At 43.9% G+C, this 17,050-nt stretch overlaps 1 protein-coding gene across 10 annotated transcripts in view; it reads right to left on the reverse strand.

The window, feature by feature from the left end:
• The window catches only part of camta1a (calmodulin binding transcription activator 1a), a 282,833-nt gene that overhangs the window by 154,272 nt on the left and 111,511 nt on the right, over positions 1-17,050 (reverse strand). For all 10 annotated transcript variants that reach the window (XM_034876192.1, XM_034876194.1, XM_034876189.1 and 7 more), the window contains one exon: positions 4,123-4,190. In XM_034876192.1, coding sequence (XP_034732083.1) covers positions 4,123-4,190 — 68 coding nt within the window. The remainder of the gene's footprint in view (positions 1-4,122; positions 4,191-17,050) is intronic.

A 17,050-nucleotide genomic window follows, 5' to 3' on the forward strand; every position in this document is an offset into this window, starting at 1 on the left:
TTCTATCTATTTCTCTCTCTCTCTCACACACACACACACGCGCACACACACACACACACACACAAACACACACACACACACACACACACACACACATACATACACGTACACACATATCTGCACAAATTCACAGGCTACTTACACAATAGCAAACACCATACACAATAGCAAACAAACAGTCATTAGTAGATTTCAGGCTGCCTCTCAGTTCTGCTCTACTCTGTTGTTGGTGTGCCCGCGCCTCTGGGGTGGCGCCGATGCTGTAGGTTTTAATAAAAGCATTGTCTTTGGAAGCTGTCTAAAGGGGCTCGGTTTCATTTTGGAGTGCTGCTGCTGCTGTTGCTGTGGATGTGGATGTGAATGTGGGAGGAGAGAGGGCTATTGCGCTGGGACGTGGGGGCGGTTAGGTTCAGTGTCATTGTAGGGCCCTCTAAGGACTGGTGCTTATTGTTTGATAGTTTCAATATACAATGTGTGTGTGTGTGTGTGTGTGTGTGTGTGTGTGTTATGTGGTCATGTCAGCATATGAATACATTTCTATGTTCCAAAGTTGCGTAGAAGTCAAAGCAATTGGCTGACATAGCCCAACGATTCAACACTCCAACAGCTGTAACAAGTCTAGTCTATGTTTTTGTATTTTATGCAAGAAAGGAGCAGTACAGAGCGATCTGGATGACAGGCGTAGAAGCACTCTCTCTGTTGTGTTTTGAGATGGGTTGCTGTTAACCAGCCGTATAAAACAAACAGTAGAGAAAAGAAACACTAATGTGCAACTGTTCCACTCATGTTTCATTTATGGGATGCTCAGGATAACGAGCTATCTCTATACGACACACAGGTGTCCATTACCTCTTTGGGCTGACCAATTTGTGACACCCTCTAGTCAATAGTTTCTCCATCTGTCAGCATACAAACACCCGTGAAAAAGCCCCTCAAGGAGACATTTGTGTCATTTATGATGGACAACAAATGTCTGCTTGTGATAGGAGCACCATGCAACGCCCATGATGAGGTCAAATGAAATGTTATTGTCTAGATTTGAAACCACAGTGTGTCTGTGCCTTCCCTTTTTTTCCCTCTCCTCCCACAGGCGCCTTCAGATCCCATCAGCTGAAGCATCATGGACACAGCTTTAAAAAGGAAAATGGAAAGAATGAGCATGGCTATCTGGAAGGATGTAGGAGAGGAAAATCCTAATTGTCCCTTTAAGTGTGTTCCCTCCTGTGGAGTGAAGGTGCGGGGTAACGGCCATCTTAAATCACAACCTGGCTGTGGCCTTCATTAAAGCCATAATGCCAGGCTCTCCCTTTAATGGAAATGGAAGCCAGCGAGGCTGTGGGTGTAAATTAAAGTGTAAGGCCCGAGAAGGGAAAGATTTCCCCAGCTCTGACAGGTGCGGCCTGAATTAGCTGTAGTGCTGTTCAAGCAGTCAGCAGGAGAACACTGGTATTGATTTTAAGCACTGTTGCACTTCCTATCTTAAAGGGAATGTGTATTACTAGAGCTAGGCACATCAATCACTCAGCATTCCACTACTCTCCCCCGGCACGCTTCAGATTTTAAAATGATAAACAAACAGAAACAGACCCAAATAAAAGACAGCACTGGCTGCACTGCTACTACATGAGCCTAGCTGATGTGCATTAGCCTAGTAAAATACAACTACGCAGGCACGTAATTGGTCCACTTCATCTCATCTTCCTTGTGTTGACAGGATGCCATCTCTATTCAGGGCATGTCCTGCATCACATGTCACATTGGTCAAACAGCTAGCGTCAGCTCCTTGAGCTCTGGCTGTGGACCACTACCATGTTCACGACCTGCATGTGTCAGAGTTGTTACATGCGTGCGGTGCATCCAGGCAGTGTGGTGCGTCGTGGCCGTGTATGACCCTGTTGCTTATCTCTGCCTCCCATCATGCCCCTCTGACCCTGTCTACAGGCTCTGGCAGAGGCAGAATTAGCCTACTTAGCCAATTCCCCACAGGGGTCAACCCACAGATGACACACATAGAGACAGCACACCAACAATCAGATGCACAGGGCCCCACCCACATGCACCCAAAGATTCTTAATGACAATTGATAAGGCAGCACTTAACCATAGGTGTCCCGAGTTTGAACTTTTTACCCCTCACCTTGTGCAGTAAGCTTTTCATATAGAGGCCAGCCATCAATCATCTCCCATCAATCACACATATAGGCTGCACCCTTTCACCCCCCCCCACCCAACCTCTCCTGGCCCCAACATCCATCACTACACTGTACCCTTTCACTGACATCTGGGAAAACACAAACACTTCACAACTGCTCTCCTCACCTCTCTTGTCTAGAACACGCACAAACACACACTCACCCAAACACACACACACACTCACACAAACACACACACACACACACACACACACACACATACACACTGAACGCGCACTTACACACACAGAACGCACACTTGGAATGTAATTTTGTGCTGTCACATGACACACTGGGGGCTGCTTCCTGGTGACACATTTGCTGAGATATCAACACCTGCACTGAGACATGACATGGGGTTGAGCACACAGGCAGCTAAGACCACTACATAACAGACAGCAAGTGGTGACTGTGGCTGTAAGCATCCTGAGGACCAATTGACTAGAAAGTCACTGGATCAAAAGTCCCTCACATCTCACTCAAGTGCCATTTGTAGGCTACCTTGTGCTGAAGGATGTCAGTGCTTTTATATATTTATATTTATATATATATATATACATTTATAATGCTCTAGCACCGTTCACAGTCTCTTTTTTAAAATCCTAACCCTTTTATACATGTTCATTGATGTCTTTTACCACACTACTACAGCAAGATTACAGCACCTGCATGTTTTGGGGAGATTACTAAAGGTGAGTCTACTACCAACTATGCAGGTCACATAAAATATGCGTAATATATGGTTTCATCTTTGGTGAGTTGGAGAGTAGAGGACATTCTTGCTAATAAAAAATAAAAAAAACAGGTGAGCTCAGTGCTCTTTTGGCCCACGCGCTATAATTATACCAGAGAACATATTCTAATTGGCAGTGTCTTCATGCAAAACTATTATCAATGTCCCTCTAAGGCAGCTGAAGAAAAGAGGGGTGGGGAGAGGGACGAGAGGAGTGGGTTCTATGTCAGTGAGCCCAGGGTCCATTTACACATGGATGAGAACTGCTAATAATGCAAGCATCGCCAGTCCAGCTTGTAGAAATTGAGAAAGAAAGATTTAACATATTGAGCTGCTTCCAAATGCATGAAAATGTAAACTTTAGTGAAGGGGACATTGTGTTCACATTGCTGCATTTGATGTAGCGGTGAAGTAATTGTGTGGTCTGACAGTCCAATAGTAAAAAAGAGGCCAAGGGTGTCAATTCCAGAGCTGTCCATGATGAAGAGATTATAGAAAGCTACTCAGACAAAAAGCTGTCCACTATTGTCAAATGTAGAAAAATTCTATTACAAAGCCAAATACATTAATAATTATTAACCTTCATAGATGATAAAAAATACATCACAACCAATGCTCATTCATTGTCATATCAAAAAAAGCCAAGCAGAATTCGTTCTTCATTTGCACATTGGCCTGGCTATTTGCACCTGCAAACATTTACTAAATAAATAAATGACAATACTGGCAACTCTATTCTGTTTCAAATACTACAGTAGCTCTTGGCATTTAGTTCCACATGTGGGTGTAACGTCTGACCCAGACAAACACCTCCTGCTTCAACAGCATTATTATTATTATTATTATTATTATTGTTATTATTATAGGAACACATTAACATACCTTTCAAAACAGAACCTGCACCAGTGCAGGTTATGTTACTTGGCTTGCCAAAAGGCAATTATTAGTCAATATTAATATTCTATCAATTAACTGCAAACTGTAAACTTTGCTGAACAGCCATCAGCAGCCTGTAATATTAAACATCCTGCACTGAACTTGAAGGAGGTTGCAAGCTGTGCATAAGGAAAATGGTCTTGAAAAAGAAATTATGTAAAACAAAAAATGGAAATGTTGGCTCCCTGAATGCAATACTTTTAGGGCTATGAATCTTAACTAATGTTTTAAAAGAGGGCAGAAAGAAGTATAATAGTCTTACCTTGTTTTAGGGGATGTCGTTAGCCATTCTTCATGCTTTTCAAATGTTATCAAGTAAGCTGCGATCTCCTGTGAAAAAGAGAAGAGAGGAACGGGAGTGAGGCTTAGATATGTCATCTTTAATCACTGTTCTGTTGTGTTTGTAATACATTGGTGAGACTGCTTCATTGATATTCAGACTAACCAGCAGCACAAACACGGCAAAGACGGAAACAGGAGCAGTGCCGGGGAGCTCAGGCAGGTAAATGGAGACCGGTAAAAGTAAAGTGAAAGACAGAAGTGGAATGCAGCTGAGGTCAGATCATCTTCTGAGACCATCTTTGTTACAAAAGCTTTGATCAGGTTCTCCTCTGAGGACATCAAGGTGCTCTCAGAAAGATTGATGTCTCTTTGTTTGACAGTGAGCAGCTTTTAACATTTTTTGTCCGATCCTCCCCCAAATCCCTTTCATCTGCCCTTGACACCCCTCTGTGGATCAATCCACTCTTTAACCTTTGAATAATAATTACACGCTAGTCTCACAATATTGACATGTCTGTGTCCTGCTACTTAAGACTGACTGGAGTCAGTTGTGTACAAAGAGATGCTATAGACACTAAAGTATAAAAGAAAAAGCCCAAACTGCCACTGGTATAAATAGAGATACTTCAAACACTTTCAGTTTCCCATGCTTGCCCTGCCTACTGCATCAGTGTGAGGGGAAGGGCGAACACGCTCGACCATACCCGGCCATTTTCTCACCAAACTAATGGGCAGAAATAAAAGCACTTTGGATGCTGGTAGACAACCTGATGATTACCAGCGACAGCCAGCAATTCACCCCTTCAGCAAGGACATTTGTCAGCTTCTCAGACTGTTAGATAGAGCGAGACACAGGGACGGACCTGCTGCCATCTTCCACAAAAATATCTTTTTCAGTTTTTTAAGGATGCGCATCTCTCCTCATGTTGCAGTGTCAGCAATCATTTAAGTGTGAATATGTTGTTCAAATATTGTCTTGTTTGGTATGCGCTCGAGTTTGATGAAAGCCTACTCCAGGGCTTTATGTTGTTACTTTGCCTGTGCACATGGGGCAATAATGTCTCCAAATACACCAGCTTTCTCTACTGAAGGATTTGGAATAAAACAAGAGATTTGTGGCAGAATAAAGTAATCACACAGTGGTTTTTGCTTCCTTCTTTTCTTTTTGCATGCACGCACACCATAAATGATACACCACTGCAAGGAAGCTCCCATTGGCTCATGAAGGCTGTGTCACAAGTGTGAGCTGGCTCAGAGACACAGCAAACTGGCCCATGGGGATGTTGCAGGGCGCTATGGTGTGAGGAGTTCCCAGGCTGGCGAGGGTCCCAACAGAGAGAGTGTGGTAGCATGACTGGCACCCTTGCCTACAGGTGCAGGCTGGGAGATAATGCTGCGTTGATTAACTTCCTGTTCTCCTGCCATAATGACCGGAGGCAGTAAAGCCATGACAAGATGGAGTCTTGAATTGAGAAAAAGATAGATGGGGGGGAAGATGGGGATGAGGCTGTCAAGAGGAGCTCTAGGCTGCTCCTCTCCTTTAAAACTTCTGCTGTATGACACAAAAAAAAACAATCAAGCAATAAAAAGTATAACAAAAGCCACATTCCGCAACCTTCCTGATGGAATGAACAAAAAAATCTTGTTCTCTAGAGAAAGTTTAATGTCAGCCATACCAACAAAAATTACACTCTTCACAGGGAAAGAAAAAATAAGGCTTCACTACTAAGGTCACAATAAAGTTACTTCTCTGCATACATTTGAAAGTAAATGAGACTAATACGGCAGTGACTAGATTAATCCCTGCTATTCTGTGCTCATTTTGGGAGGGATAAATGGCAGTAAGAAGCTCCTTCAGTGACCTCTGTGCCTGTTAGCACATAGCCCCTTCCATCACTCTTGTCTTTAAAAACCAGCCACGGCCCCAGTCTCAGTGGCAGAGGATGAAATAGGGGGCCGCATGGTGTCGTATTTAAAAAAGTAGAAGTGAGCCTCTACCTCTGGCTCTTTGCGCACCCCGCCCTCTCTGAACAGATGCCAGGGATTATTCCAACCCCCCGACCAACCATAAAGGTGCAATAATCTTATGGCGAGGAAACAAACAAAAACAGACGTGCAGCCATTAAACAGCTGCAAAGAGACAAAGTTTGCATGGGCGGCATAATGAGAGGCTACTGGCGTTCAGGTTGAACAAACACGCTTGCGGGTTAGTGCAAGAGGAGTGGAGGGGGGAAGCAGGCAAGCGGTGTGCTGAACACTGATGGTGCATCAAAGTCAAACCAGCAGCTGTCACTGGGCTCTGGACTCTATTTGCTGACCTCAGTGCCTCCGGCCTGCTCCCCCTCACTGGGGAAATATTCAGAAGAGGCCCTCTGTACACACAACTTCTACCTCACTCTACCTCCTAGGTCAGAATCCTTCTCGTGGAAGGCTGTTTGTTCTTCCTTCCTTTATGCCTCAGCCTCCCTCTGACATGACGTTAGCTGGGATTTTATCCTCAGGTGCTGTTGAAATATACTATAGCAGTAGGAGCTGTATTCTGCACAACTTAAATTGAGGCAAACTCCGTTCCAAGCCAGATCTAAATAAATAACAATCAGCGCGAGCTCCCAGTGAACCAGAAAGTGAGTATGAGCAAGTCCTCCTCTTATTGACACGGTGGTTGCAAAAAAGAGGCCTTTCATTTTCCAAGGGAAAGAACAACCCGGAGCTGTTTGTTGTAACCCAGCCATCTCATTTGTTTCTTTTGTCTCTGTAAAAGCTGCGACACACTGTTAGCACAGGGGGCCGCCCCAGAACATGACGGAGCAGTCTAGTGGTTTCAGGGCTGATGGAGATGGAGAGCTGAGAGTGTTTGTGCGTGTATTTCTGTCTTCCGTGTTACAATCAGAGGGCCTGATTACTGGTTACCTGCCTGGGCCTGGCACGTTATTAACGTGCTCTTCAGGAGGTGTCACTCCTGTTCTCATCAGTGTGTCTCCCTTCTAGTTCTCTCCTCTCATATGCTCCACACACCTTCTCCAATCTGACACTCACTCTCATTTCTTTTCTTTCCTTTCCCATAAGCGCTGAGGTGAAAAGGAAAGCCACCATGAGAAAATATTCATTTTGAGATGACTGGCTTTTAGTGTCTCGCCTTTCAGATGATATTTCCACTCTTGAGGTACAACATTTTCTCCAGAGAGAATCCGCTTTTGAAATGTCTACCTATTTGAAATTGGAGATGACACTAACATATTCATCCTATTTCTCTTCTTTGCACCAATGAAGAGGTGTGTGGGAGCAGAAGCAGCAAACTCTCAGAAAATAAACACTATTTGACCTGTCCCATATTGATTGTCTCAAATTTAGTTGTCATGGCAATTAGCAGAGCAACTGTTTGAAGACCTGATCAGATACATTTTTAGTAGACCCTCACCCTTTCTTGCTGCACAGAAGTAAGTCAAACATGAAGCCAGTGTTTGATGGAGATATTCTACGGTACATTCACTGTCCCGGGATGACCTGAGGCTAGATTGTTTTGCTGTTCCCTGTGATCCTCTCTCCCAATAACAACTTTGATTTATGGGAGAAAAGAGAGGCGTTGAGAGGACCAACGCTCCAGCATTTGGCTGACAGACCTGATCACTTGAAACAACTGTCGCTGTTCCATTAGAAGGAGAGATAGGAGTCTTTTGGCATTATCTCAGGACGCATCAGACACTTGTCTCTAAACACCATCCATAACGTCTCTCCTTTCCTTCTGCATCCGCGGTGCATTTCAGCTGACAGAAAATGAAAGGTGGGAACGATACATGGCTGGGAGGACAAAACCCTGAAGCACATTCCCTTCAGTGCCGCCCCTACATTAAAATGCCAACAGTTACATCATTGTTTGAGGATTTAATCTTAGTTTTTTTTTTAAACCCAAAATTTACTAGGAACATTATGTAAAAACATTAAGTAATGACTCATTCTTTGTGAGACTAACCATTTAAATCTTCATCACCCAAAAGAAGGATTCAAAAATTACAGCATATGTTTATCCATTACGGTATTATTCCAGTTATACTGTTGCTCGAGTGACACTAATGAAAAGGCACTTAATGAATAGCTATATTAGAAAAACTAACTTTAGCAACAGTATCGATTGAGGTAAAAGCTTGAGCTAATGAAATGAATATGAGAGAGCAGGAAGATGCAAAGGAATAGATGGAGCAAGTCTGGGAGGAAAGAAGAAGAGTACAGCGCCTCCAGCCTGCCTGTGGTGAAGTCTGGGGATCGCATCCTCAAAGCATTGACCTTCCACTGCACTTGAAAACAGGAAGTGGTTGAGAGGGGGCAGAGGGATGGATACAGTGAAAGGAGCCCTCCCTGATGACCTGGGTTTTGTTGTGGAGTACCAGGTCATCTGATATTTCCTCCAGGGCAGCCCAGGAAACCAACCTGCCCAGGGCAGGGCACAAATGGAATGGGGGGTGGGGGGTGGAGGGGTGTTGAAGCTCCTGGCTATCGCAAGATTACACAAGAAAAAATTCAAATGCAATTAGACACAGAAAAGAAAGTGACTGGCACTAAAGAAGGGATGAGGAGGAGGGTGAGAGAGATACTGAAAAGGGAGAGGATAATCAAAAAGGAGAGAGGAGGAACAAAGTTGAAAGTGTTTTTTTCCCATGACAATGATAAATGCATTTATAACAGGAGAAGCGTGAAGGTGTGGTGATTAAAAAAGAGCGCTTCGGTTCGATTCTGCAAGCAAAAGCACCTTTGCTGAATCATTTTGGGCTTTTTTTGTTTATACTTCATGAATTCTTAATGCACTCGCAATAATGTATCACACACTGTATCTATGTAATCTCATATGGCCATATTACTCTTTTAAGCTAGGAAAAGGCAGTGAGGTAGAGTGAATCTATTTTAGCAAGCTGTAACCTCTAGCTAGCCCTTAAGATTGTCTGAGCATGGCTCATAATAGGATACAGTGGATTTGCTATCAAGGAGAATGGTCGGGACAGAGGAGAAGGGAGAAAGTGAGACGGTTGAGACAGAAACAAAGACATAGGAGAGTGAGAGAGTTGAGAAAGTGAAAGTTAGCAACAACGGAGTACGGAGCTGTTGACAGGTGCACTTGGCATCTGCTGAAGAGGAGTGAGGCTGTTCTACGAGTCCCTGTGCTGGATTCAAACAATGCCCTCTCCAGCATACCGCTCATTAGGACCTGCATGGGACTTCCTAGGGAGGACCCATGCCAAAATGGAGGGGTGGAAGTCACACTGTGTCCACTCTGTTGCTCCACTCCTCTCTTTGTGTTTTTGTTGTTAAAAAAAAGAAATTAAAACGAATCGCATCATCACTGCTGAATGACATCCACACAAAAATGTTTGTTGATGTGCATGCCTCACCCAGCACATTGCTCCGGACAAATGTGTTTAGTATATGTTAAAAACACACCTGAGGAAAACGTCTTTTGTTCTCCATCTAGCTCACTCAGCTCCTGTGGTTTGGCTCTCTGTTGCCATACAGGAGGTGAGAAGAGCGAGGCAAGCCATCCAATGCCCTACATTATACATAGTTCTTGGATCAATTTAAAATTGATCATGGATAGCTTAGATGTTTTCCAGTAGTTGGTCAATGCCTCTCTTCACATTTCTGCTCGGCATGCTGGTCATAAGACTGTTGTGAAAAAGGAGGCATTCTCTTAGGGAGCCTCCTCACGCTTCTCAACGCTGCACGCCTCCCTGCTCCCAAAATCAATGTATCCTACAGCAGCTGCTCCGCCAGCAATCTCTTTTTTGTTTACTGTATCACTTCTGTACACTCTATACTTACATACGGACAGAGGACTTAGCAATAAGGAAGAACAGTGGTGGAGGAGGGGTCTTCGGCCATACCCACTTACAGTGTAACTTTAATTCATTAATGGAGTATGAAAAAACAATATTGCTGTGCCTACAACAGAGATCTTGTGCAAGATTTTGACTAGAGACTTGACTAGTCACCTGGGTTTCTAGGTTTGACATATCAAAGGTAAAAACAGAAAAAATAAGAAATAAAAAACATGGCAAATGCAAATGTTTCCATATAGGGCAAGGTTTCTGGTTTGATGAGTTTTTTTTTGGTGTGTTGTATGTATTTTAAAATATCAACCCAACTGAACAGCTATGGGACACCCTCCCCTACAAACTCCAAAACACCAAATTAGGGAATTTGTTTTTGGAAGAATGGTGTTTCATGTTTCCAGGAGAGTTTCAGAGATGTGTAGAATCTATTAACTCAGCTATTCCAGTGGGTTTGTGTGGCTCAACATGTGTCACACATCTGTGTATAGTCAAGACAGAACAAGTGTTCAGCAACCAATTAAGCAGCCAGCTTGTCAAGTAGGCTTATTCTATGATTCTTAAAGTTTGTCAGCTTTAAGAAAAAGTCATTTGCACAAACAATTAAATACAGGACCAGGCACAATACTACAAGCTCCAATTAGACAGCAGGACTACAGCAGCAGAAAAAAACGTTACTAAATTAGGATTAGCCAGAGTAGCTTCATCAATTAACTGAGTTAACCACTAGCCAAAGGAGAAGTCACATTCTTTGAGGGACAGTGGAAGACGTTAAGAGAAAAATAAATATACTTTAATTAATATTCCGACATTGAAATGTGATTTCACAAAAGACATAATCTACTAAATAAACATAATTAAAATGTAATTAATTTCCTAATCACACGAGAGATATTAGATTCCCTCTTCCTTTCCAGGTTTTATTCCCACTGCTCTGCTGGGCCATCTACAGACAGGCCCCACTAATGAGTCTGATAAAGATGTCATAGGGATTGAAATTCATTCTGGTAATAAACTGTACATTATTTGTGATAAATGTCTTTATTTGTGAAAAAGAGTATTTATACAATTTTACTCTTGCACCAAATATAGGTACACCCAAAATTGTTTCTCATCAATATTATTGTGTTCTGCTGTATGTGTGTGTGTGTGTGGGGGGGGGGGCTTCCCCACTCCTCTGCCACAGAATAAGAAGCTGAGCAACAGGACAGACAGAAAGAGAACAGCGGACTTTGGTGCCATGGCTGCTGTCTGAGATGTTCGTTGAGAGGATGTAATACTTGGCCTTCAAGGACAACAGTGGTCAGCCACTGCCTCCCACACTGTAACAGACCCAACTGTGCGTGAATGTCCTGTATCTGTAGAGACAGCACAGAAGCATTAGCAAGGACAGAAAAGATGAGAGGAGGAGGAGGAACGCGGAGAGATTAGTGTACATCCGAGCACACAGAAAACCTGGAGGAATCACAAAAAGGATTAATGTGGGAATGGATCTATAGCATGTCTGTTATGGACACACTGAATGAGAATTGGCCATAAAGTTGACTGAGATGAAATACATCCATCTTTGTCAGCCATAATTAGGCAGCATTGTGACCCTGTGGTTGTTGCTATGGATGTGTGTGTGCCTACTGATCTAAAGCCCATATGGGACCGCCTACTGCTGTACCCTTGAGAGATGTGTCTTGTGTAATGATTCTTTTGCACCTCTCCCTTTTCTCTTTCCCTCAGGCTCCAACTTCTGGCAAGACTTTAAGATGTATTGGAGGCTCAGCGGAAACACAGAGCACTACATTAGTAAATAGGGCACAAAATGTGTACGTGTGTGCACGCGGACGCATTGTGGTACGCGGCAGGGAAGCGGCCAGGTTCACTTCCTGACGCCCCGTGGCTGTCTGACCTCTGGCGTCTACGCTGCACGTCCTCTTCATCATATATGCAGCAGGATTTCGGTTCCCCCCTGCTGACAGCCCAACCAAGGAGAAAGGAGAGTGGCGGAGCCTCCATGATGCTGACCTTACCCCAGCCCCACTGCAGAGACTTACGCCCCAACCTCTCCAAAAGCCCAAAAGAGGTGGAATAAGCCCGCATGAGCAGTCAAACTTACTGGAGGAGGTGGGTATGTATGTGTCTCTTCTCTTTGATTCTTTACTGTACATCTTCTGTTTGACAGATGCTCTTGTTTTGGTAGACAGCGGATATTGAAAGTGCCATTTCATATTGTATGCCCAACAGCTGCTAGGTCTGTTTGACTCTGAATGTAATTTCACAATTTGATATAGAGTGCAGACATAAACGCTACATTTGTTGCTTTCTTGTGCTTTGTGCGAGAAAGATATTGCAGTCAAAATCCTCAGAGAGGGCATTAAATGTCATCTAAATATAATTGAGGTGTGATTTCTCTCTGTGGAGACATTGTAAGAATCTAAGCACTACATCTTCAAAGCTCAACCAAATTTCCCCAAAAGTCAAGGAGTGATTGTATTATGCATAAATGAAGTGACAGTGGAACTAGAAGGTCACCACTCACTTCATATCAATCAACTGATGTCAACTTTCATTTTAAGGCTCCTTCTGGACCTATCCAAAGAGGGAAGGGGAGAGGAGAGGAGGAGAGACTCCCCCGTCTTCCTCGAAAGGCACAAATGAGAAGAGTTCTGTCTCATGCGAGCCTGAAAGCCTATTTATTTCAGGCCCAGAATCAATTAATGCCTGCATTATCCTTTGAATTCCCCTATTCAGTGCAGCCAAATGACTGGGGCACCCTTGCATGAAACCAATTTCTAACTTTCAATCCGAGACACACCCCAGAACCACCTACAGGTCTCCCTGCAAAATTGCAGCTATCTTTGACCACGGAGTCATGCACGTGTACCGATGAGCATGTAGTGCAAAAAAAAGTATGTGTGTGCGTGCTTGCATAAGTAGCATGCTGTGCTGTTTGGTTATGTAAAGTTCATAGTGTTTGGTTCAGCCTGTTCTCAATATGCAGCTATAGTGAAAGAGCTCCTTAAAAAATACAAAAATGCTGAATGTTCTGACAGGAGAACAAATTGTGACACTTAAAATGAAGCCGGCTCACTGTGTCAGAGGCAGGAAGAGTATAGGCGAAGGAGAGGAAGGAGGAGGAGAAGAGAACAGAAAGAGGCAAACAAACAGATTGAAGAAGAGGCAGATGATGTGTTAAAGGGCAAAATGTTATGTCTTTAATTGACTACAGTATATACCGGAAAGAGAAACAGGATGAAATATTGAGCCCACGTTGTCCTGTCCATTCACTGTGTTCGACACGAGAGACAGAGAGAAAAGACATGAAGACAAGACAAGTCTGAAAATTCACCAAAGGGATGGCCAGATCTCAAGCTCAAGCCAATTAGCCGGCAGAAACTCTTTTTTCTCCCCCAACTACTCGTCAGCATGAAAGGATCCCCCTTTGTCTGTCAGACTCATGCCTTTATCCTCTATTGCTACTTGCTGTAAAGTGTGTACAGCACACACACACATCCTTTTAATTCTAACATGAACAAATTACATTCCTGCAACTCCCTTTTCTTTTCCTGTCATCTCTTTGTACGCCTGTCAGCACACACATGTCCAGGCAGACCAAACACATACGAACCCTGACTGTATATGCAGGCGCACATACCACACATGAGTATCCGTCAAATCCTCACATGAACTGCTTGCATTTTATCCCCTCTCAGCTCCCGCCATCTCGCTGACTGATGTGATTGTTAGTTCTGGAGGAGGGCCCGCTTTAATTGAAGTGGGTGTGAGTGGATGTGTGTGTGCGTGCGTGTGTCCAGAGCATCGCCTGGCCATGGCTGGTATTGTTTGGCCTATCAGACAAGCTGTCAAGTGCTCTCCCTTTTCTCTGTCTCTCTGTTTTTTCTGTCTCTCTCTGTCTCTCTCTCTTGGCTCTCTGCCGCTTTGTGTTCATGTTACAATAACGGGAATGTGGGACTGTGAAGGTCACAGATGCCTGAAGCCAAACTAGCTTGCCGACATGCATGTTTTGTCTCCGAACAGCAAACCCCAACACCAGACATCTATGTAACACGAACCATGCGCATGAGCTACAGTCACTGACTACTCACCATCAGTAATCATCATGCTCAAGGTCATTTTCACCAAAGTACACACCAAGCTACCAAATACTAAAGTGCATCTGTATAGGTTTCACTTTTTCTTTTTCAACTGAGCTCACATTTCCTCAACTTTCCTGCCTCTATCTGCATACTCTCATCTGCCTTTAGTGCATTATCAGTCTTGCATCTCTCTCCCCACTAAAAGTTTGGCCCGTTGAGAGGGGAGGCGCAGGCTGCTCTTTGTGAAGGCTGCTCTCTGCAGACGGTAGGGAATCGATCAGCCAGACGCTCCAATGGCCTGCTCCTTTGTGAGCCCAGTCTGGCTCGGTGCAGCTCACCTCTGTTTATCTTCCTCACGTCGCTCGCTGGCTACATGCTCTTAATTAAACATGCCGCACGGCTATTAATTGTCAACCAGATTCAATTTGTTCCCCAGGCGCGCTGTGAATGGGCCTCTCCTTCCAGAACAAAGGTGTCCGAACAGCCATGTCAGAGTTGAACAAAAGGCCCAAAGCATCCCTTCTATCTCCAAAAGCCTGAGCTGCTACAGCTCGCAGGCAGCCATTGAATGAGGTGTTATCCCGGCAGGTTTCCAGGCAGGTGTTCAAGAGGTGTTCAGAGGAAACTGTCTTGTACTTTGCCACACCATCTTTTTTTACCCAATGGCATTTGGGCTGAAATGAAGCACTCCATCAGAATGTAGTCATAGTGTTTTTAACTGCACAAATACCCATGCCGTAAAATACGTTAAATCTGTCTCATCTTTTATTAGGGTCCGAGCGCCGACAGCGGCAAAGGCCCTATTGAAAGCCCTATTGAAAGGAATTATCATCATTTCTTCTTCCAACAAACAAATTGAATTTTTGAGGGGCTTAACATATTTAAAGTCTGATCAGTCTGATGAAAATTTAAGTATTTTAAGGGTTTCAGGAATATGTGCACAAAAATGCTAAAAAAACTAACGCCCCCCACAAATTAAAAAAATTGAGCCCCTGCATTACGTTTAACATAGACTAACGAGATGCGGTACAAAAACGTAGCATGTCAAGGCGTGTAAGGTAGACTCTTGGGTGAGGTATCATTTAACTCCGCAGAGAGTTCCTTTGCCATTGGTGACGGTTTGCAATGTCCAACGGTCCCTCAAATACACGGGCGCATGGCGCAGCAGGAAGAGGTGCAAGGGCCCATCCAACGCTGCTTGCAGCTTTATTTTTTGTTGTTGTTTTTTTAGATAGGCATGTCTTTGGACAAATTGTGGAAACAAATAAATAACCCAATGACTAAGATGAATCTGGGAGTAACCATCTGCCAAGGTATAATATAATTCATGGTGATGCATCGGTGTTTCTGGAGACTAGTCCCGCATCCAGCCAGAACCCACAGAGTCGGGTGCCAACAGATCCATCCCCTTGCAATTCCCTCATCCGTCCCACCTCTCACTCAATCCAGCCATCACCACAATCAATTCTCCCTTCCCAAAAACCTAAAGCTCTGGGCCCCAGCCCATGCCAAGGAGGTCTGGCTGGTGCTATTGTGTCATTGCCTAAACCCCTCTACAATACAACGATAAACCTGCCCCCTCTGTGCTTCCTAAGTCACACACAGAACCGATGCCAGACCAAGAGCTGTCCATACAGACTCACATAGAGACCTCTTAACCAAAGAACTGACACAGTCAAACATTGCATGTGATCTCAATCCAGTTTTAAAGCCTTCCCTGTATATTAAGGCAAAAAATGAAAGAAAAAACATTTTAAGTTTACCATGTTGACAAAAAAGCAGCATAGAAAGCCTTGTTCTAACGCTGTGGAATTTTTAATGAGAGTCAGGCGAAGGTGGTGTAGCATATAGAGAGAGATATTTTCCCCAGTGTGCCTCTGTGCCTGCCTCTTCAGCAATCCCAATATTTTGCTGCTGGTGAACTCACTGAGCAGTTGAGGAATTACTTATTTAAAAGATAAGGTTTCCTCTGTTGTCAGCAAAAACCGCCTCTTGTCCATAACGGGAGAAAACCAATGCAGTGTGAAATCAAAGGTCACCCGGAGACAAATAGCACTAACAGGCGAGAGCAGGGGTGACAAACGCTCTCTCTCTGTGCTCGCCAAATTAATTAAGAGTGGAGATTCAACATGGCATCTCCAACAAAAAGGAGAACAAGCAGCTTTGTTGTTGTTTCAGCAAGGCTTTCAAGAGAACAAACACACTACACTATTTCTCTATTGTAATCAAAGCCTGTTTACCCGCATCTCTCAAATGACTCTTTCATTGAATGTTTTATATGGCATTTTTGAGAAGTCATTGATCTCAATCTAGGCCCTGAGATGCCTCCGTAGAGCTTGCCCCAGCCTCGCAACTCAGACTGCCATTAGCCCAGGATCCTTGGGGCACTGTATTAAACGCCTTACCCCAGGCTGCCTGCTAATCCACAGCATTCGCAGGTGTCTCTGTCTGGCCGTGACCACAAGATAAACCCGTGCTTGGAAGAGACAGCACCCAGCAATAGAGACAAAGTGCACAATTGAGTGTGTCTTTGCATCCAGTCCACAGTCAGTAACCCAGTTGAGGAGATGGGCTAAAAACAGCGGGTCTGAGACCAAGCCTCGATAATGACACCTCATCTGGGAACAGCTAGCGAGAAACATCTGCATCCCCTTATCTCTGCAATAGCCACACTGTCAAAAATGACACACCGGAACAGGAAAGTTGTCTCAATGTCTTAGATAAGCGTGTAAAGTCGCACGGTAAAGGAACGGATCGCATTGATCCCAGTCACAATGTTCAGTCAACCAATTTGGACCAGGAAATGTAATAAGGTGGAGTTGGAGTGGCCAAAAAGTAACAATGAGAAATTGTAACTGTTGAATGGGATTACTGTATTTAATCTCATTAATCAGTATTCAAGTAGCGGTAGCACAACAATCCACAGACTCTAAATACAGTCAAGGGCTTGAGCCAAGAGAATTAATTTAATTTAATGAAATTTTTAATGTTCTCATTTTGGGCC

The sequence above is a fragment of the Etheostoma cragini genome, chromosome 7 (genome assembly GCF_013103735.1).
Source record: "Etheostoma cragini isolate CJK2018 chromosome 7, CSU_Ecrag_1.0, whole genome shotgun sequence".
Lineage (NCBI taxonomy): Eukaryota > Metazoa > Chordata > Actinopteri > Perciformes > Percidae > Etheostoma > Etheostoma cragini.